This window comes from Lycorma delicatula, chromosome 5 (genome assembly GCF_047948215.1).
Source record: "Lycorma delicatula isolate Av1 chromosome 5, ASM4794821v1, whole genome shotgun sequence".
NCBI classification, from domain to species: domain Eukaryota; kingdom Metazoa; phylum Arthropoda; class Insecta; order Hemiptera; family Fulgoridae; genus Lycorma; species Lycorma delicatula.
In genome coordinates, this window is record NC_134459.1 from 118,161,732 (window position 1) to 118,185,471 (window position 23,740).

The window sequence follows — 23,740 nt, forward strand, 5'->3', positions numbered from 1 at the left end:
AGTTTCAATTTTTTAAGAGGTGGGGTGGTGTACGGCGCGGCGGCTCAACTAAATACAACCACTGGGCACTATTACTGTACATGCAACGCTACTGCGTGCACCTTCCTGTGGTTACTTGGATAAAAATATAAAATAATTTTTTTTTAAAAATGAGGAACGAAGTACGACCATCTCCTTGTGGTGTTTGTCGGATAACGCTAAGAACCGAGAAAAAATATTTTTACCCTACAAAGGACGAATAACTAGTTCTAACTAATGTTTTTAAGATGTAGGCGACTATTTGAAACCCGCATTCTTCAGATTATTCAAAATTTCGGGTCGTGTACTGCACAACCTGTTGCTCTGAATAAATCACAATACCCTGATTTTTTTTATAAATTGAATAAGCTTTAATTTTTATTTATCATTATTATTCTCGCAAGCATGAGTTTAATGAACACAGAGGAGTCCAGGAGATACAGCCCCCCTGGGAAGAGCGAGCAAAGCGAGCCCCGATTTCCTAAATCCCCTGATCGCGACGAGAAACGCTAATAATTATATAGTGCGGGCGAAGTCGTGACGGTGGATGCTAGTATATACTGTATATATATTTATTAAATGATTACATATTAATTTTTGTATAATTTAAAGAGTTATTAATAGACTGAAATGATAATAAAATACGTTATTATCATATTTTATTACTACGTATGTAATACGTATTTAATATGATAACGTATTTAATACGTTATCATATTTTATTATTGCCACGAAAGTAAAAGTTTATATTTGTTTGAAGACCTTGATATAGTACGAATATTTTGATGAGAAAAATGAGTTTTATACTGTTATTACCTTTATAGATTTTTTTGAGTCGCAATTTATTTGAAAAGAACCAAAATGAAATGCAAAAAATTGCATTTTACCATTTTTCCACACCACAAATTTAACGTTTCATAAATTCAGTTTGATTTATTAAATTAATTCACAATTACTTTATCAACATAAACATTAACAGTAATGATGAAAGATGAGATGAGTGAAATGAAGTGAAAAGAGTCATATTTAGCAGTAAAGGTCCCCTGGGGATATCAGAAATAGAATAAAAACTAATTACATTATTTTTTTTTTTTTAAATCAGTATTAAATACGTTGAGAAAGTGTTTTACCTGTCTTTCATTTAACTGGCCGATTTCAATGTTCCAGCTATTAAAAATATGTTCCTCTGGCTCTTCGTAAAAACAGAAAATATTATTTTTGCAGTGAACTATATTTTTCAACTACACTGTTACAGAATGTATAATTTCAATCAACAACGGGAAGGAAACAAGGATTGAAAGAAAAAAGAGTATTTATTATTGGCGATCTCGAGTGTTTTCCAAGAAAAAAAGCTTACAGCCGTTTGTTGTTGCTCCACAACGAAATATTTGTATAATCGCTTAACATCTGTCACAAGCATATGTGAAACTAACTCCTGCAGAACATTCTAACAGACAATCGAAATCGGCAGTACTTTTTATATTAATAGAAACCGTTATTTTTTTTACAACATTTATTTTACCCTGTTTATAATATAAAAATAATGAATTTATTATGTGCATATTGTAACACTAAAATATAAAGTTGACAGCAAAAATTCTCCTTCTTTACTTAAAACCGAAAATGCATTTTTGTTAACGGCTACTGAAACCGGTCATCGGAAATTTTTAATAAAGATCTTTTTAAGGCATTTAAAAATCTATTCTGTAACACATAAATATTGATCTTTAAAAGAATTTCAAATCGAAGGCATATAATCATGAAATTAAATTATCGGAAAAACAGCCGATAAAAGAGGTGTACTTTGTATGCTATTCCTCGCAGTTTTCTTCAAACAAATAATAATTCAGAAGAAAAACGAAAAAAGGAAAATGTTTAATAAGATGTAAAACTCAACTTTTTTTATCAAGTTTATCTTAAAATTTTCAAACACAAGTTTTTCTTTTGTAATGCTAATACATTAAGAATCGAATTCAATTCTCTAATGTAATTCGACAAATAAAACTCACTACCTATGTTAAAATATTATTACTTTTTTTAAGTAATTACTATAATAAAAAGTAAGTACTATTATAATTAAGTATAAATAATTTTTATAAGTAGATCTTATAAAATATAATTTTAAATAACTGCAAAATTATATTACATTCAGTTTTATAGAATAATCTGATCAATGAATAGAAGTTTACTCTGGTGAAACACCTACCTTGTTATCTACCTTGAATAAATAAGTAAAAAAAACAAATTCAATTAATTATTGGTTCAATTATTTTAGTCGACTAAATTAATTAAAATTCTAAGGATTGATTATTTTTACAAAAAGCAAAATAGTTTAATGAAAAGAGATTTCTCTGTCAAATAGATATCGAGTTGTTGGTGATAACATGTACAAACAAAGAATAGACTGGTGAAAAAGAATTTCTTTAGATTTTAGAAGAGTAAAATATACATAATTAATCTTATTTTATTTTAGAACTTTATGGGATGTTATCACACCCACGCAGACTCAAATTTCGATAAGTTAGCTCTTATAAAAAAACAAGCCATTTACAGCTATAAATACTGTTATTTCTACATTTCGATATTTTCAGAAATATGGCGCATTAGCTAGTGAGATTAATATTCATATACTAGGATATCATGTAGATTTTACATTATTTAAACTTTTTTCACAGATTTTGTATTCCACGTGAACTTAAGGTAATTAAAAAAATAGCAGTGTGCGAAAACTTACTAATATGTATAAATTAGTCACCTAATTATACGGGCGGGAGTCATGACCGTGATCTGTTTTTCCAACGCTAGGCGGAGTGCGGATAGTTTTTCCGGTTGTGGGGTCGGGTTCAGGGTGGGCTGTTTTGAACTTGCTCTGTCGAAGTCTTGCGCCACTCAGTGTGTGTCAGTCACTTCGGCCCTTGGCAGGGATTGTCCTATGGATAAGGGTATCGAAGCTCTTACTACTACGTGCGAGCCCTGGAATATCGGTATCGTGGGTCAGGCAGTACTGACTCCCGGCCCACGTTAAATCTGTGGGAGGCGGCTGACTGCGGAAACCCAGGCAGGATCAATGATCCGGGGCAGACCCAACCGTCTCTCCACCTGCACCTTGTGACATACTGACTGGCAAAAATTTAGGCTATAGATACATCAACATTCACAACATCCATGGCAGACAGTCCACATAAAAACCGTCATCTTAGAGAGCCTTTGTCTTCGGAAGTGAAGAGAAGGAAAAATGAAGAGTTTTCGGATCTAAAAAAGCTGAATCGAACCAAATTTCAATCGAAGGGAAGTACAGTGATAACAAAATATTTGGATATTAGAAGAAAGGAAGGGTTTGGTAAAATCAGTCCATTCGTAACAGCGTAATGCATCATGGAAGCTGCCGGAGGACCGGTAAAGGATGGTAGGGAGATCGCAGTTGGACTATTTGTAGAAACCATGAACGACGTACAATCATCACTGTTATTTAAAACTAAGATATTGGAGCCCTAGACGTTGAGGTCATGCTAAAATCTGACGTTTTAAAACTTGAATGTTTAAAACCTGACCTCAACACCATTTGAGGTCAATACCTCAAACTACACCGGTTACTTAACTACACCGAAAAGGAAATCGTCAAATAGTTACATGACCAAGTTGTTACGTGTCAACGATTGAATATACGACGAAACGGAGAAGTTGTTCCCACCGCGTCGCACGTTCTGACCTTTAATAAACTGAAGTGCCCAGCAAAAATTAAAGCAGGATTTCATAGATTGGATATCCTTTTATAACGATTCTACTGCGTTTGAATATCAACGATTTGGACATCCAGCGGCAAGATGTACCAGCAAAGACATCTGCGTTTGGGTGAGTCATTATATCCTGCCCTGCGAGATCTCGAAATTGCTCTACTTACTAGGAAAAAGTTGCTATTCAGGAAGTGAAGACAATACAAAAAGTTATTGGAAAAATTGTACTAGAAAAATTGTACTCAGTAGAACGCCAAAGGTTGCACCATATGCGCAGGTTGCTGCAGTCCCTGTAGCATCAACGGACATACTCTCCGAAATAGCACCGGTCCTAAAAAACAAGATCGAACATAACAGCAATCAAAAATTTAAAAAACGACCATTAAGACGAAATACTCCAAAACCGACGCAAAAAAAAACAAGTTTCCAAAGAAAAGTACTCTGTAAAGCCCAAGATACTTTTGACTAGTACACAAGTGAAACTAAAAGAAGAAAAAATCGAGAGAAAGCTTGAGCCAACTACATCTAAAATAAAAGTCCAGCTAGAAAAATATCACCATTCAGGGATCTGCAAAACCAGACATAAAGAAGGAAGAGTTCGAAAAACTACCAATAGAGCCTCTGAAAGCACGGATGTCTTTAGGTGTGAGGGCGAGAATTTCGGTCGTCCCACATGTTCTAGCGGTGAGTATATACAGTCTCGACTGTGATTTACTTCTGACCGCGCTAGTTGAGCCGGTGTTATCTGTTGCCGGCAGCAGGATATCCTCCGTGACTACTGCGGAGGATCTGAAGACTCCATCTCCAAGGCTGTCGATGTGGAATTCCAAGGTATCTGAACCTTGGAATTCGACATCGAGACCTTTAGGAAGATGTAAAAACGGAAGAAGAAAATATGGCCTACGGGAAAACCTAGACAATAGAAATAAAGATTTGGATAGTTTTTTAAGTAATTTTGAAAAATCGTAATCGAAGAACAGTTTTAATTTTTTTTCTTTTTTTAGTAGTGAATTTAGTTTTATAGTATCGACAACATTTTGTTAGAAATTATATTTTTGAAGTGTCAGTTTTATATGTTGGCAAGGACCCCTTTACACCTTTGTCATGTTGTGTTTTTTTTTACCCCTTATGTTGTGTTTTCTTAATACCCCTAGACAAGTTTATTTCTTGATGATTTTGTGACTAGGCTACTAACTCTGTCGCTGGTGTTTTTAATAGGGAGGGGAAATTAATTATTCCTTTTTTTTTATGTGGAAAGGGGCTGATGACCCCAGCAGTCGATGCCCTAAAACTTCAAATACTTTACTAGATAGAAAGTAGGTTAGTATATTAAAACATTATTACTGTTTACATTCATACAATAATAATTTTATCGTGGCATTTGATGTTCCTGGTAACAGTTTCACAACCCACCGGGTTGGTCTAGTGGTAAACGCGTCTTCCCAAATCATGTGATTTGGAAGTCGAGAGCTCCAGCGTTCAAGTCCTGGTAAAGCCAGCTATTTTTACACGGATTTGAATACTAGATCGTGGATACCGGTGTTCTTTGGTGGTTGGGTTTCAATTAACCACACATCTCAGTAATGGTCGAACTGAGAATGTACAAGACTACACTTCATTTACAGTCATACATATCATCCTCATTCATCCTCTGAAGTATTATCTAAACGGTAGTTACCGGAGGTTAAACAGGAAAAAGGAAGTGGGTAACAGTTTCATATTTCATTCCATATTCGGTTATCTATAGAGCACTCTACACGATCGTTCATTCATATCATTTAAATAAGTACCAATAACACAAAGAATCATTTTCTTACCAGCTAAATTGTTATGTAGTTGTGAACCACATAAACTATTCACATAATAAGTATAATATATATAAGTACAACAAAGTATTCACACAATAAGTATTTAGGATATAAATAAATTTTCTGGACTAAGTTAAAAAGAAAACGCTACAGACAAAGCATGACCATGGAGTAACAAAGATTTTAAACAGAAATTAAATCTAATATGACACGTACAAAAGAATTTATTTTGACATTTACTACCATAGCAAATAATCCTGAAAATATAACTCAGAGAAGTTAAATTTTATGGATGTTTTTATTAAATATACAATAATTGAAATTATGCAGAGCAACACCTTGAAGAATATTTATTATCCCCAACACCAGAATGACAAACCAAGTTTGTTTGATAGTCAATTAATGCATTACGAACATTATTTCATACTTATATCTTTTATGTATCATTTGTTAACAAAATACTTGAAATTAAATTTATAAAATAAAGTAAAAAACGAAGTATATTTGCCATGTATACTTAAAAATTTTCTATTGAATAGATAAAATACAAAAGATAGTTGAAATCACTGACAATATGTAACAAAATTTCTTCACATTGATTTTACTCGTTTGGAGTATTAAATTAAAGTATAAATTAAATTGTAAAACCGGATACCTACCTTAAACAAAACGAAAAATAGTAGATAAACTAATTAATAAAACAATAAAATAATTTACTGGTTTTATATTGAATAAAAAACTAAAAGTTTAGCATAAAAAAAATGGATTTACGATTAGCGGAAAGAAGTCTAATAATCGTGCTATTATACGATTACTACTATCATAAAATATTATAAAATAAGTTTTACATTAACTTAAGAAAAAAATTATGTGGATACAATTTATATTAAATCGATAGATTTTTTATGAGAATCTCCTTACGCTAGACTCGTAAGCTGAGTCAGAATATAATTGAAACATTGTTGAAATAACATTACGTAGAATATTTCGCATAATCAGATTGGACAGTCAATAATTGTCACGTAAACGGCATGATGGACATTTATTAATTTAAGAGTATTTTACTTTTCTATAAAAAAAAAATTGATAGGATATTTCTACAAAAAAGGATCTATTTTTTATAAGATTTATTATTTTATCCAGTACAGTTTTCTTAATGTTAGAATTTTTGTTCATACTTTACATTATTTTTTATTTCTTTTTCTTTTAATTACAGAAAACTAGAAGGAGTTTATTCGAATTATAAGTTGGTTTGACAGGCATATTTTTTTTTTTAATATGTCTAATTTTCACCATGTTTAAGACGGCGGTCTTTAACAAACTATAGCTGAAATATTTATTTATTCATTATTTCTCCTATCCTCTTCTTTATATAATTTCATAGCTACATTATATTTTCATACAAAAAAATTCTTACATCAACTTAATTGTTAATTGTAAACTAGTACATTATTAAAGTTTCTAATGTACCTAGTTCTGACACATGTTACAGTTTCTTTTAAAGATGAAGAGAAATTAGTACCGAGAAAAAACATATATGGAAATTACAATCACATTATTTTAATTGTATTAAACTAATTTAAAAAAATTTGTATAAATGTTTATATATATATATATATAAAACATAAAGAGACACTGTGCTGTCTATGACAAAAGTAAATAAAATAATAGAATTAACAGCCTATAAATCTTGATACCATCAGAATTGCATGACAATCGAAGTTTCGAGTATTTTAACACTCCAAAATACCAACATAAATTTCATTTATTTTATTTGTTTAAATGTTTATAGATAAAGAATATACAGTAAAAGTTTTTCATTTTTTTTAGTTTTTTTTTTTTTTTTAATATGTGGACAACTGTTAACTGCAGACAAAAGGGTTACCCATGGGTTCACCTTTATCTGCAATCACGTGCGAAATTTTCTTACTATAATTTGAAAGCCTCGTAATTAATGATATTTTGAACAAGCATCAAATATTATTGTGGATTAGGTATGTGGATGGTACATTGGTCAATCCAACTACAAATGACGATATTATTCTAATGTCTATGGCTTCATTTCAAGAAAAACCATTCATTTTAATTTATATTTTTTTCACTTCCTTTCCCAAAGGAATTTATAGAATAAAAAATGTTAAAGAATTCCTATAAAATTCATTCCGCTCTTTCGTAAATAATGTTAAACAGAAATGTTCGTATTAAACAACATTTAAATTGTAGATATGTATTTTATAACCTTTAATGTAATAGTTATACTATAAAATGCTTTAAACAAATAGTTTAATAAATTTAATTTATATAGATAACGCAGTATTACTCGTAAACAGAGGCAAACATGAGAGAAATTCCTTAAGGGTCGGTAAGGAATGAGAATCATCCTTCTACTCACCCCTAAAATGTTAAAGCGGTGGGTATGACTAGGGGTCGGTAATGAGAGACATCTAACATTCAACATCCCTATGCCGCAACCCTTAAACCTCGTGTCTGATTGATTGATAGATCGTACACCCCCATTCAGAACCCTAAACCAAAACTTCCCTTTGCCAATGAAGCGAGTGACGAGAAGGGTTCCTTCTCATTTCAATTCTACAATGCTCTATCTTTTTTCCTCTTTTTTTGAAATCGCATTAAACTTAATATAGCATCTGGGTCCAATAATCAAATACATAGCAAACAATTAAATTTTATTATTAGGTTTTTTTCAATCAATGTCTATGACTTATTTCTTATGTGCGTGCGTGTGTGCATATTATTATTATTATTATTATTATTATTATTATTACACGTTCAAACAGGTTCGTGTAGAAAAATTTAATTATTATCTACTCTTTTTTTTTATAACTAATAATAATAGCATAATAAATATTTAAAAAGATGATACTCTGATCTGCGTAATATAAAAAATTTATATTCATAATAGCATCAGATAAATAACATAACAGATAATGATTGAAAAACGATTCTGATATGGGCACCACATGACTTCCTTGTACGTCTAATAAATTACATATACACATTTTTTCTGCACTTCATTTAAACTTATTTCATTTAAAAAACTTATTTCGATCCTTCAATTCTTTAATAAAAGTGAACAGATACACAGCTGCTAAAACATTAGTTTTTATTAACATCAAATATTTATACAATTATTAATTCAACAATCTTACCTGAAATATTAGGTTAGAGCAAAAGTCCCTTAATTACCTATTAATCATTAAATAAATGTAAGTCTTATAAGTATCTAATACTGTAATTTTTAAATTATTATGATGTAGCCAACAAAATGAAAAACAAAAACGAAACAAAAGGTTACTATATTTTATAGCGATATTTATTATCAAGTAGACTGAAACAAATGAATAAATAAAAATAATACGATTCTAAATTATAATTTTCAATTAAATTAAATAATCAGACGTTTCACCAAAATTTAAATGGGCACCACAAGACTTCCTTTACGCCTATTAAATTACATATACACATTTTTTAAAGTACATAAAATTTTATTTCACTAATAACCTCTAATTTAAAAAAAAAATTTTTTTACTGCTATTTTTGAACTATTATCTATGTAACTTTTTTTTTACAATCAGAGATTAATAATTATTCAAATATTTCATTAAATAAAATTTTATTTGGCTATAACTCTGGGACCAATGAACATAAATAGCACGTATAATATATTGTTGAAAAGCTCTCATTAGCTTTTACTGCAGTTAAGAAAAAGTCCAAAATCCAAACTTCTTGGATTTTGGGCTCTTTCGAACACTTTTGTTGTTCAGTCGATTGCATTCAAAAAGTGGGGTTTGTGCAACTAAATGTTATAATAGTCCTAAATCCTAAATTTCAACATCTTGCAGCTAATCGTTTTTTACTTATGCGTAAAGCTGAAAGTAGTCAAAATGGATTCAAGGATGGCCAAAATGGATATTTCCGTTGAAATCAGAAAACCGAAATTTTACGCGATTACAATGCATGCTTTACTTCGTACAAGGAAGTAAAAACAGTTTATAATTAATATAAATTTTTAATTTCGTAAATAATGAAAAATTTCAGAACTACAGTATTCTCTCACAACATTTTATATATTAAATTAAAATCTCGTTTTAAAAATTGTACATTTTTTGTACTATATCCACTCATATAATTCATTTTTGGAATAATAAAATATTTATTGAGTTACGATAGCATAACAAACAAAGAAAAATCTATCGTTTTGTAAATGTTAACAATACGACAAATTGGATCAATCAACTCCCTTTTTTTAATTAAAATTCCCTTAATAATAGGTTTCCAATAAATTTGAATAGTACCAATAAATCTTGACAACACACCATTTTATTTTATTATTTCACATTATTTTCGTATGAATTGTTAAAAATTGGTAAATGATTAGTTACAATTACGTTTTAATATTTAGTTTCTTCTAAGTAATTTATATTTTATTTAAATATGAAATAAAATTGTAAAAAGTTGTTTTATTCTTAATAGAACACGTACATTTAAAAAAAAATTAACCCAAAAACAGAAAGATGTTTATTATGACATATATTGAAACAAATGAAACGTAATAAGAATGAGACTTTATCAAAAGAAAAGTAATAATGAATTAAAAAATCAAACACTGTCCTTACGATCTAGAATAAATACTAGAGTAATCTATAAAATAATTAAATATTAATTTAATATTTCATATTCTACTATATTTAACAAAGAAAGTAAACAAAAAGAAAGTATGAAAAAAAACAGTAATAATGTAGTAAATTCATAATTAGAAAAAATAAATTAGTATGAAATGACAACAAAAAGAATTAATTATATTAAATATGAATACTTGTTGAGTAAATTTACCTTTACAACATACCGTATATGCTACTTTTTTGAATTTATTCTAATTATTTTTATATTTGTTTTTTAAATTACATTGTGTAATTTATAATAAATTTGATCTTTTTTTGTAACAAGAGAGTTGTTTTTTTCCTACGAAGATAATTATAGCATGACAGAACAATAATAATGGTACTAATTTTGTTTTTGTAATATCTTACCTCTGATTATTACTAAAATTACTATGTAGCGTTCTCGTTTCATTCACAATATTATTTTATCTTAATAATCCAACTTACCAGCAGAAAAATGTTAAATTAAGCTATAGATGTGAGCTTATTACATGTTGTGAATTATTTTTTTTTTTTAACTTTTTTTAAAAATTAGTCTATTTTAAAACAAAATACTGAAAATAAAACATTATTATTATTATTATTACCGCGACGTGGAGCGCGCCCAACTGAGGCTCAGCCGAGCCATGCACACAATCAGTGCGTGGCTGGATGACCATGGGCTACCTCTAAACCTCATCAAAACGAAGATAGTGGTTCTAACGGAGAAGCGTATAGACACCCTCCTTTCCCTGCGGGTTGAGGTCGAGATTGTTGAGACCAAACCGGCCGCAAAGTACCTCGGTATGATGACTGACCGGAAACTCATCTTTGCTGAGCAGCTTCGGAGAGCCGCCGACAAATCTGTGAGAGCTAACTGCTCTAAGCCGCTCATGTCGAATGTCGGCGGACGGATGTCCAGCAGACGTCGATTGCTGATGTCCACGATACATTCCGTCCTGTTATACAAAGTGTGAGCCCAGGGATGAAGGGTCGAAAGAACCGGAAGCGACTCGCACAGGTGCAACCACCGCGGCCTTGCGAGTCGCTTCCGCGTATGGGACGGTTTACGAGCCTGCAGTACTGGTGGTTGCCGGCGTCATACCCATTGCTCTTTTGGCAAGGGAGCGCCAAGCGACCTATAGAAGGCGACGGACAGGTGAAGACCGGGAGACCATCGCCAACGAGGAACGGACTCGCACCTTTCTCTCATAGCAAGAGACTTGAGAACACAAGACCAGAGGACCGCAAGGCTTATCCCTTGGTCAGACCGTGGTCGGAGCGACGGCATGGAGATGTGGAATACTACATGACCCAGTTTTTGACGAGTCGCGGGTACTTCCGCGCTTACCTTCATGGGAAAGCGCCGTCCCTCGACTGCCTCTATTGCCCCGGTGTTCAGGACGACGCCCATCTTTATCAAATATGCTCGGTGGGCGGCAGATCGACGGACATTAGAGGCTGATCTCGAACCACTGAACTCCCACAACGTAGTTGCAATGATGATCCGTAACCTGTGCATTTGAGAGAGTGTGGCCCGATTCGTCGGCAGCACTCTCAGGACCAAGAAGGGTGACCTGGATAGTCCTGAAAATTAGATAGCGGCTTTTTCAGGCTGGTATTGAAGGACTCGGCCGGAAGTAAGGTATTAAATGGTTCCGGATCGAGTCCTGGTAGAAAGAGGGGTGGTTTTAATCGGTAGTCTGCTGATGGTGACTGGATAATGCCATCAGTGGGAACCCGACACTCCATGCGTAAATGCTTTCCACCTCTATCCACAAAAACAAAAAAAATTATTATTAAATATAAATTCTAAGATAAATTCATAACTATTTCTTTTACATAAAATGTTTTAAATTTCATTATAAATCTGTTTAGTTATTATCCTACATATATTTATTTTTTCATTGAAATCCTATCATATACAATCGCATTACACAAAAAAAAAAAAAAAAAAAAAAACAATAACAATACATACGAACTGACTACCACAGAAAAACAGCAATCGTATTAAGCTGCGTACTTAACATAATCACGTAACCGTAAATTTTAAGAGTAAGGAAGTACAGTTCGTCAAATTTATTCTAGCGTAGAATGGTTTTACACTATATATCTTAAAATTTTGCTATGCTTATGACTGTGTTGACATACGGAATAAAGGGAAAGAACAGAGCATACTGAGAGAAAGACAATAACTTGAGATGTAGTAAGAACATTTTTTTTAAAATCTCTTCCACTTCCAATACTATGCTCACCAACACCCTACAATATCAATAAGCTACCAATTTCCAGCATTCAAATTTTCTCTCATCCTGAGGGAATTGCATCAGAATATATTGACGAACGGTACTTATTTATGTTAATATCAATACTGGAATACGTATTATTTGTTTAATCTGAAGCATTTCAAAGATTAATGGTAAGAATTGACCTTTCATACAAAATAAACTACGCAGATACAACATAAATGTAATCAATGTGCACTCAAAGAAGGTACCTTGGCTAGAAATGGCAGCAGCAGTTTTAAATAATTATCCTTTAATAATTAAACGTTTTCATTCAAAATTTTAATTTTTATCTGCAATTTCATGTTTTCAAAAATGTTATTTAAAGGTAACGATAATTATCAATAAATATTAATTTTGTAAAACCTTAACGTAGATTAATTCATTGTTTAACATTACGTGATGATATTTTCGAAATGATAAACGATTAATATCTATGTAATCATGCATGAAAATATTATCTTAAAAATAATTTTTCATTGATTGGATAGTGATTTATTATAAATCAAGGTAGCATGTATTTTTTATCTTTATTAAATTAAAATTTAAATTATGATATTATTGATAAATTTTATTACATATATTTTTTTTTATTTCGTGGTTAACTCTTAATGATTAAATTTTTATTTAACAATTTATTATTTGTTGTGAAGATTTAATTGTAAACTAAACTCCTTAATACATAATTATATTACATACAAAATTATCTAAGCAATATAATATTATTTACAAAAGGTTGAAGGGGTGAATCACAACACAAACCAACTAATTTTTTTTATTAAGTTAATATTTGATTCTGTTAAGCGTTACTTTTCTTTGGGTAATACACCAATTACAATAATTTTATATTTTCTTTTCCATACTGTCATATCATTATTTTAATTATCCATAAAATTAATTTTATAATTGAATTCTTTTTTTTTAGGGTGTAGCTTTTAATGCACTGATAAATTAATTTCATTATTCTGAATCATTTTTGTTCATCAAGGAATTAATTTCACTTTAAATTTATTGAGTCTTATCAAAATACTGTAATAAAGTCCTCGAGTATGAAATCGAATAATACAGTCTTTTCTTTGTTGTGTTGGTTCATTTATCATTTTGTTCACTTATTAATTAAATAATTTGTTACTTTCATGTTGTTCAAATGTGTTAATATCTTGCTTCCTATGTAATATGTGTAAAACTGACATAATGTGTGGTAAATTAGTTTTTATATACGTCCATGAATGTTTTAAGAGAAAAACCACAAAATAGTCCAAATATAATATTTTATTAATTAATTAATTTCCAAATCTTTTTAATACTGTCATCCAGTAGTTGCATTATGTTACTAATTACTTACGAAAGATGCATGGAATGAAAGTTTTATAATATTAAAATATCCACATTTCGTGAAGCTTATGAAAGATTAGGTAAAATAATATGTTTATTTTTCCTAGTATACAATTATTAAAATATCATCTATTCTAAAAGATTTTATCTAATGATTTTCATAAATTTGCTTAAGGTGACTGCCTATTTTTCAAACGTTAGATTAAATTTAAAAAAAAATACTATGAAAATGTATTTTTATTATGAAGTGCTGAAGGATGCAGTACTTAATTATATTTTAAAAATATAAATTCATATAAGTTTAAAAAGCAATTTTTGAATTTATCTAATTGTTATTTATTACAGGTAAACCAGATTCACTTAGCAACTGTTCAATAGTGAACCAAACAGCCGATACGTTACGAGTTGAATGCGTTGAAGGATTTGACGGTGGTCTTGTACAAGAATTTGTAATGGAAGTATACGATGCTCAGACTCAAAGTCTTGTTGGAAATGTATCTTCACCCGTACCATCATTTACCATAGCTTCGTTAAGACCTGGACTTGGATTTGATATAGCATTATACGCTGCTAATGGTAAAGGACATAGTCGTATTACTGTGCTCCATGCATATACCCTTAAATCAGCCGAACGACGAATTGGTAAGAACATATTATCTGTATCATCAGTTAAATTATTTATTAGTTTAGATTTCACCGAACAGCTTGAGACGATGTATATAATGTATTATTTTTATAAGAAAGATACATATTAATTTTTTGTTTAAAATTTAATCTGTTTTAGTATACTTATCAGTCTTTCTTACGCCTATAACCCCTGTAATTCACCTGAGATAAAAGCAAAACTTAAGTGCTTTACTTTGAGAACAATAATATTTATTACACAGCCAATCCCTGTAGCGAACCAATTATAGTATCTTATAGGGTTAAATACCATCTGCATTTCTGTGGATTTGGTGAGTGGTGAAGAGATTACTTCACTCCTCACAAAAACTAATAAACCTGCCATGAAATCAGGTTGTTCTTGAAAATATCTTGCATTTGCGTAATACCAGGCCTTCTGAAACCAATTTTTTATTTCGCTTAACTTACTTAATGGAAATTCTTGAATATTCAAACATAGTTTTCATTTATATAATGATTTAATAATGTACGAATAAACTTTGCTTGTAACGGATGAGATGTTTTTGTGTACCGATTTTTATTACTTTTAAAACAATCGTTAATTATATAATTATCATTAAGTTTTTTTTTTCTAGAATATCCTTCTATTCTAATACGAGTATACTGTACGACACATGTAGTGAATAAATTTAAAAAAAATGAATAATTAAAACCATATCAAAACATATTAGAATTGTGAGTAGTAGTTAAAATTAACAATAAAAAAGAATTATCTTGTAACTATATTATTATGTTAATATTTTTTTTAATATTTAACAACATAAATTTGTAAAATTTAAATCAAATACTTTAAGAAAGAAAGTTACGCTTAAATATTGATATTTTAAAAAATTATTTAATTTTTCTAGAAGATATACTTATTGAACAGAATTTTATCATAAAATACGTAAAAAAAACCTGTTATAATTTTATATCCATACTCTTAAACCTCTATTATAAATCTGAATATGAAGAAAAATAAACATTTTGCAGATCAGTTAACTTCAAAAATAAAGTATCTTCTACTGAAATTCATTACTGAAAAACAATCTGTCTGACTTTACTTCATTTCAAATCATTAAACTTGACTAGAGATACAGTGAAACAAGAATATGAAGTAGTAAAAGTTTCGATAAAATCAATTCCTTAATATCTAGCAAAAATAAATAATATAAGGAAACGTGAAGGTTAACAAAAACTTTTTGTAAATACGCAAAAAAACACATTTAACCTTAAAATCTTTTTTCTCTAGATAAATTTAACATAGGAATGCTTCTTATAATTCAGAAAATATCTTAAAGAATGAATTCATAAGTGTTGCAGAAATCAAAGCCAGTAACGCCAGTGTGTTGTTATTCTTAAATCGCTTCACTTACATGTAAAAAAAATATTGGAAATTTACTTGTCTGCTACGATTTTACATCTTTTTATCGCTATAATTTACAAGAATTTCTTGATATTCCAATCCGAACATCTATTCAAACTTAAAAATTGTTCTTGTTTCTACATTGTTATACACGTCTGATGTGATGTTATTTCAGAAAAACATCTTGATTTACTTTCTTATTAATTAACTACTTGGTACATTTTATTTAACTAGATTAATGATAAATTTATTTTATAAGTATATCATTGTTGTTATTTGTCAGCAGAGACGCCGATCATCGTTCACCTGACTCCATTATTGGGTGCATTAATTGGAGTAGTTGTATCGCTAGTCCTTGTATTGTTAGCTGTACTACTAGCTCTAAGATTAAGAGGACGCAATTACGAAGATAAGAATAGCAATGACGTTGTAAAAGGATCGAGTGAAAGTGCTGACAGTCTAGACAAAAATCCCGACATTATACCACATAATAACGGTAAAAACTATAAATTGTTATAACCTAAAATATTTTTATCAGGAACCAATGATCTAGTTTAATTATAAAATTATAGAATAAATTAAATGTATTGGATGCATAGAGTTAAAAAGATTATACCTAATATCATTAGTTTCTGATAGTAAATATTTATCGCTAAATAACAGACATAAATATAAAATAACTGCAAATGTTTGGACTTATTTTATGAAATAAATTTATACAAAATATTTTTAGAGAATATATCAACAGTTGTTTTTGTGACGAAATTTTTTAATTTTATTACAACTGTTTTCTACAGCATTTTACAATATATGGATTTTCTTACTTCTTGCTACCTTTATGATTACATCTTAATTCGTAATTTATGCTATATTTTAAAACGTAAATACATATTGTTACACTATTAGGCGACAAAAGTTTTTTTTCATTGCATATCTTTAATTTTCATGATATCTTTATAATTCAAAATGGTCATAGTTGTTGTCTAAGGATATTATTTTACTACAAGACCATTAAATATTTATGAAAAATTAGTATAATTCCACTTAGACTTAACAAAAAATTACAACGAATCAAGATTGAAAATTAAAAACTGTATTATAGCTTAAAAAGAGTTCATAATTTTCTGGTTACTGTGGTTTTTTTTTTTATAACTTACCTAAATTGTATAGTTTTTTATCACTTACTTTGTTTATAATAACTTAAGTAAAAAGATTATCATAAACATGTCGAAACAATTAATACAAAAAAAGTAATAAGGAACAGTATTATTTGCAACAAAAAAGTTATTTTACAAATTAATGAATAAAAAAGATTGAGGAAATAAACGGTAAATAATAATAAAAACAAAACAATGATAAACATTCATAACGGTCTATCTCATGTGTTTTTTTATATTTAAAATTTAGCATGCTATCTCGTCTCTTCTTAGTTTTTCTTTTTAGTATAAACTACATAAAAAATGTAATTCAGTTGGTCCATCAACAGCTGATAGTTTTATTTATAATTTACATTCATTGCTTCTATTTTTCATTACATTTTAATAACACGTACAGTACAAAATGTATTTATTAATAGTTTCATTTATATACAAAGTGATATGAAATATATAGCAAACATTATTATTCATGAGTGTTTATTTACGTACGGAAAAATGAACCGGTGACAATCGGAGTCAGCAAAACATTTCAACACATAAAACAAAATATAATTTAATTAATGTATAGTGCTGTTATGATTACGTTGGTTCTTTCGAAAATTCTCTTGCAAAATTAAATTTTTTACTTTCCCAAAAAATTAAATTTGCCTTAATTCAGTTTTTTTCTAATGATATCAGTAAACTTAAAATAATTTCGTGATTTAGCGAATTCAGATATTACAGCAAATATTTATTGCTAAGTAATAATATTAATAATAATAAATAATAAAAATGAGTAATATAACCAACAGCGTATGAATCTAATCCTTTCCCATAAAAAAAGAATGGTGCGTGGGTTGGTTTGTTTGATGTGTGCTTACATTTTTATTTTTGCTGCTATTGGCGCAGGACGAACCAAACTATTGGTGCGCCTGGCAGCTGGACAGATGCGCGCAGCACACGAACGATTCATTCGTTCGAACGATATTCTTGATACGAACGATATCTAAAATTATATTTATTTTTGGGATAATTAACGAAAAAACTGCGGTTAAAGCTGTGTTAAAAAATCACAACTCAAGAAAAGCTAAAAATGTTTTGAAACACTATCCTTTTTTTGTTGTTTAATTGGCAAAATCATTTAATTAAATCATGCGTAATGAAACATAAACCAAAAAAAAGTAAAATGAAATAAATGTGTAATTAATCACATTTTAACGGAAGGTAATATAGTTAGATTCTCTTTAACCTGGACAAATTTTCATTGTTTTGGAAATACTGATAAGTAATTGCATTTTAGACTAAAATGTTAGGAAAGTTTATTTTTTGGTATTTCAAGATGTAGTGTCGAACAATTCCAAGCCAAATTAATAATTGAAATTATGACTGATTACGGAATGGAATTTAAGTCTAAATAAAAACATTAGTAAAAGAATAGGTAGTAAAATGAAAAATTACAGAAAGTTATTTTTTTTAAATTTAACAGAGTTAATCAATATGAGAACTACTTTAAACTAAATAAAACATTCCCTTTCAGACTATAAATTTTTCGTGTTCATGGAAATTAAGCTTCGCTTTGACTAAAATAGAGCTAGCTACTTACATTCAAATTTTATTAATATAACACGATTGAATTTCATAGCACAAAATTATATTTATAACATCTCTGAACTTCTAAAATTAAATTCAACAGTAAAGTTAATATAAAACTTTTCTTTCTAGAAAAAATACTAAACAGCAGGATAAGATTATTATTTAAATAAATTTTAATATAAAAATATGTTAAATATTGAACTCAAGAGAACATTACATTCGATAAAGGTAACGTTGTTAAAGTAAATATTAAAAGCAAACAATATTTTATTACTGTAAATACATAGTATGAAAGAAAAGTAAACTTATCTTCAAGCATTGCATAGCACAGTAATACAATATAAAGTTATATATTGTATTATCCTTCGTGATAGACAATATCATAATAAAAATGGAGGTAGAATATTATTAACGGTACATTAAATATTTATTAGAAAAATCTCTTTTGAGAATATAATTTCTAATTTAATTATTTATTAAATTATCATTTTAAATGGTGCCAACCTTTTAATCACTATTTTGCATGATTTGATCTTATCCTAATTTAATAACATAACAAAATAATTGATTAAACTGCATATCATCATTCCCAAGAAAAACTAACATACAAATTATTTAAAATCGAATTAAAAATTAAACGACTTAAAAATAACACAAGCAATAAATATGATCTTTAAGGTATACATAAATTAAAATGAACAAAAATTTCTCTCTTTTCTGTAGGTCAAATTTGAGTGATATTTCACAAAGGCTACTTATAAAACGTAAAATTATAATGTTAACACATTAAAATTATCTAAATTGGCTTAAATTCACAGTAGTTAATATAAATAAGAGAAAATGAAGTAGGTAAATAAGTATAAACATAAAAAAACCTTCCACCAAAAATAAATCTGATACCCTAACAGTTGTCTTTATGTATTGCGCATCCATAGTTAAGTTACAATTTCTTTCTTTCCAGATTATATTTACATAAAAAAAATATATATAATATTTATGAGACAGAAAAAACAATACGTATAACAAACCTATAAATTTTTAATATACGCTAAACATATAGTTAATAAACGATCCTATAAAACTCGCACGTATATTTAAAGTACTAATTACTCAGATCAGAAGATAATCCATTCATATTTTATCCTCTCCAAATATTTTTTATTTCAAAAACACAGCTTAAAAAAATATCCACCTATAAAATTAAAATTTAAACGAATTATAATAAACATCACCTGCTGTCAATATCTTATTTAAACAGGTTATTTAATGCTTAAAACCAACCATAAAAATATAATCCTTACAAAATCATGCCTTTTACATAATTATTATTTACTGTTCACTATTTTATAGTTTTACGCAAACTATTGAGAAAATTAAACATAATGAAAAAAAATCCTTAAAAAATTAAAATTGAAGATATATCCCACGGGAATAAAAATTAGAAAATATTTTTAAGTACATAATGTACGTTTTATGAATAATGTATGTAATCTGTGCATGGTGGTGAAAAGATAAAACACTTTTATATGTTTATGAATGGTAAACTTTCATGAAAGTTTCTTAAGAGACTGCAAATATGTAGGGGTTTCTTGTCTATTACCTCAACTTTCTGGGTAAACGATATTAAAATAGTTTGATGGTAAAAAAACGTAATATGCGACCTTCATATATATGATGAACACGAATCAAAATTATATTTCTATTATGTATTCATGTGTAAATTATGAGTGTGTGTGGTGTGTATGTAATATATATATATATATATATATATATATATATATATATATATTATATATTATTATATTATATTATATTATATTATATTATATATATATATATATATAATGTATGTATATATATACTATACAATATAATGTAAAATACCGTCAAAGATTGCTATGAGTGTCATGATAGTGCCATTCTGTTTCGTGGTGCATTTTGAAGCGGGATTTCAAAAATTTCGAAGATGTTCCATATATTGTTTATGAGTTTCAATGGAGGGTTTAACTCTCTTTTAAGTATAATAGACTGCTGTGTCTCAATTCTGTATTTAATTATTTAGACTACATAAGAGCTGAGTACTCTAAAACTTTTACAATGAACGTTTGGATTTTTAATTCATTAATTTTTCACATTTACTTAAAATCCATACTTGGGAAAGTTGTTTTTTCTAACCGATTAAATAAATTTTCATCAATTTCGGCAACACTTTCCCGCCAATTTCCACTGTACGATCACAATGAACGCACCTCACACAAACAGATGTTTCGGTCATTTATCGTACACTTGCACATACTCAATAAATACCCGACGCAAAAATCAAATCGATGTTACCACCTTATAAGGTACAATATGAAAAGTAGTAAATGAAAAACGATTTTGTATCTTTTATATCTTTCTTCTGATATTTTCTTTCCTGTAATTATTCTCTTTGATTTTTCTTGGAAGTAAGACAAACATAGTTTGTTTTTAACTAATATAATGAAAATTGCATGTTTAGAGCTGCATAAAAATGTATCCATTGAATTATACTATTATTATCTATCAATTGAATTAAAAGATTAAAATTGTGTAGGTTAAGAATTCTATATACCCTAATAATTTTCCCTATCGGTGTATTTATAAATGTGGTGTATATATTAATTGAAATGCAAGAAACATATACTTGTTCTATCTGGATACAATTGCATTATTTTGCAGTAAGTGTTAAGGACTGCACATTCATTATAATGGAACTGTGTATTATTTATGTAAATATTTCCTTTCAGATTACCAAGATGCTGATGAAAAAGCATTTGAAAAGTTAAACAATCAGCAACAGTCTTACGTCTCACATATCAGTGCCGCTGATAAACCAAGGGTAAGTAACATTTTTCTTTATTTATGTATACTTAAAGTCAGCAAGAATTAATCTTAATGTACTGTTAGAGCTAACTGGTGAATAGTTTTTACATCCTATTTAAAGTGAAGTACTCATTTAATATGTTGCAGCAACATTAAGACGTATACATGTAGTTTTTATGTGTAATTATCAGAAATAATTACAAACGTAAATGTAACTAAGATCTCATTAATAAAAAAGACTGCATAACTTTTATAAAGTAAATTATTAATTAATTACATTTAATCTTTTTTTTTTTAATTATAATTATTTGGTACAAAATTATGATTATTATTATTGCCATTCTCGGTCAAAAAAAGTTATGTAATGTAAAGTAGTGTAATTATTTTTTACAAAGTTAAGCGGGATGTATGACAGACAAATTCCTTAAAAGAGATCTTGGTATATGTCTACTTCATAAGAAATATTTGAACATTTCTCGGTTATAAAAGCAGAATTTTTTTTAACATCTTTTTTCAACGCGTTAACAGTGAAGATTTTCTACATGTTTAAAAAATTGACATAATTAACTTTAAACTTTTAAATTAGTTTATTTTATAATTTCATCTGTGAAGCTTCATTTGCGAAAAAACTCTTTGATATATCAAGAAGGTCCTTTGGAAAATAAATAGTCCTTACCGCACGAAAAAAATTATTTTAAACGTTTTGAAAACACTTACTTTTTCGTTTGCCTAGTAACTGGTCTGTTTTTATAGAATTGAGATAACGTAATGAAATTTCATATAATTTTTTAAAGCATACTCTCTTTAAAATAAACGATTAAACGTTTTACATTTTTAAATTCCAGAACGGCAGCCAATTTACTATTTTGAAGCTACCATACAGTTTTAAAATAAAATTTTCTTTTATTGGCTAAAAGTTTAAGCATTTTATCCTTAAGAAAAGACTTAATTTATTTCAAATATTAATCGAAACAACCGCTTCCTGTAGTTTTAAATGGTTAAATGTGATCAAAGCTAAAATATTAAAATTTAAAAATAATTCTGTTTAAAAAAATATCAAATTTCGTCTTTACCAGTAAAATATATTTTTAATGCGGCATGAAAAACCTTAAAATTTTTGAAAAAAATTTCAAGTCGATCAAAAATTGTAAATAATTGTCAATTCATAAAGACTGCATTTATTAATTTTTTGTTTTATTAGTTTTATTTAATTTTTTATACATATATTCTACTTGATAAGAAGAGTAAAGACGATGAAATATCGTGTGATAGTTGAATTTGGATTGCTAATTCGGGCTTCAACAAACGATCTCCAAGTAGACAGCAATTATAGAAACAATTTTCAACTATAAATTAATTTCTTTCTACATAACAACAGATCCTAATCAATATTGAAAATCTGATGTGTACAACCCATGACTTCCTTGTACGCCTACTAAATTACATATACACATTTATTTAATATGAAAAGTACATAAAATTTTAAAACGATTCTTAATTATAATTTTCAATTATTATTAAATAATCAGATGTTTCATCAAATCTGATGTGGAAACCACATTTCTTGGACGCCTATTAAATTACATATACACATTTTTAAAAGTACAAAAATTTTATATCACTAATAAGTTTAATTTTTTCAAATCTTTTTTTTACTGCGATTGTGGTAAGAAATGGCATTTCATAAGTTCGAGAGGAATTGAACGTCTAGTTTCATGGTATGTGCCCAGGTTGGATAAGCATATCAATCACCTCGCTTTGAATCTGCTAGAAAACAGCGTGGACGTTAGTAGACTAAAAGGCTCCGTGTGCTTGATCTTATTGATGGCTCGTTATGATGATCGGTTTGGCGGCTTGGTTCTTACGATTATTGTTTCTTGGCAGTTTCGAAGTTACTGTTTCGTTTACTGATCTATTTAAAATTGTTACTTATTTAGTTGTTTTAATGTTAATGTTGGCTGAACATTTGAATGGACATTCAAAGACCCTATCAAATGTTATATTACTTACGATAACACTATTGTTTGTTATGTTATGCTATTGTTTTTGAATTACTTGAGGATTACCATTGAGTGGTCCTCTTTCACGTGGTGGTCAGCCATACGACTTACTTATAGCTTCAGTGTAGAAGCTAATTGTAAGTAAGTTAAGGAATTCGGCAAAAAAAATCTTGAATCTTGAATTATTTATTGTAATTTTTTTTTACAATAAGAGATTAATAAAGAGATTAAATAAATCGATATATTTAAATAAAAAATAAAAAAAAAGGAAATGAAGTCGCATCCGAATCAATGTGC

At 28.7% G+C, this 23,740-nt stretch overlaps 1 protein-coding gene across 2 annotated transcripts in view; it reads left to right on the forward strand.

The window, feature by feature from the left end:
- Nucleotides 1–23,740, forward strand: part of LOC142324518 (nephrin-like) — a 964,738-nt gene that overhangs the window by 913,014 nt on the left and 27,984 nt on the right. The window contains exons 11-13 of one of the 2 annotated variants that reach the window (XM_075365347.1): nt 14,187–14,483; nt 16,154–16,366; nt 21,368–21,459. In XM_075365347.1, coding sequence (XP_075221462.1) covers nt 14,187–14,483; nt 16,154–16,366; nt 21,368–21,459 — 602 coding nt within the window. The remainder of the gene's footprint in view (nt 1–14,186; nt 14,484–16,153; nt 16,367–21,367; nt 21,460–23,740) is intronic. The other variant, XM_075365348.1, reaches the window with a different exon arrangement.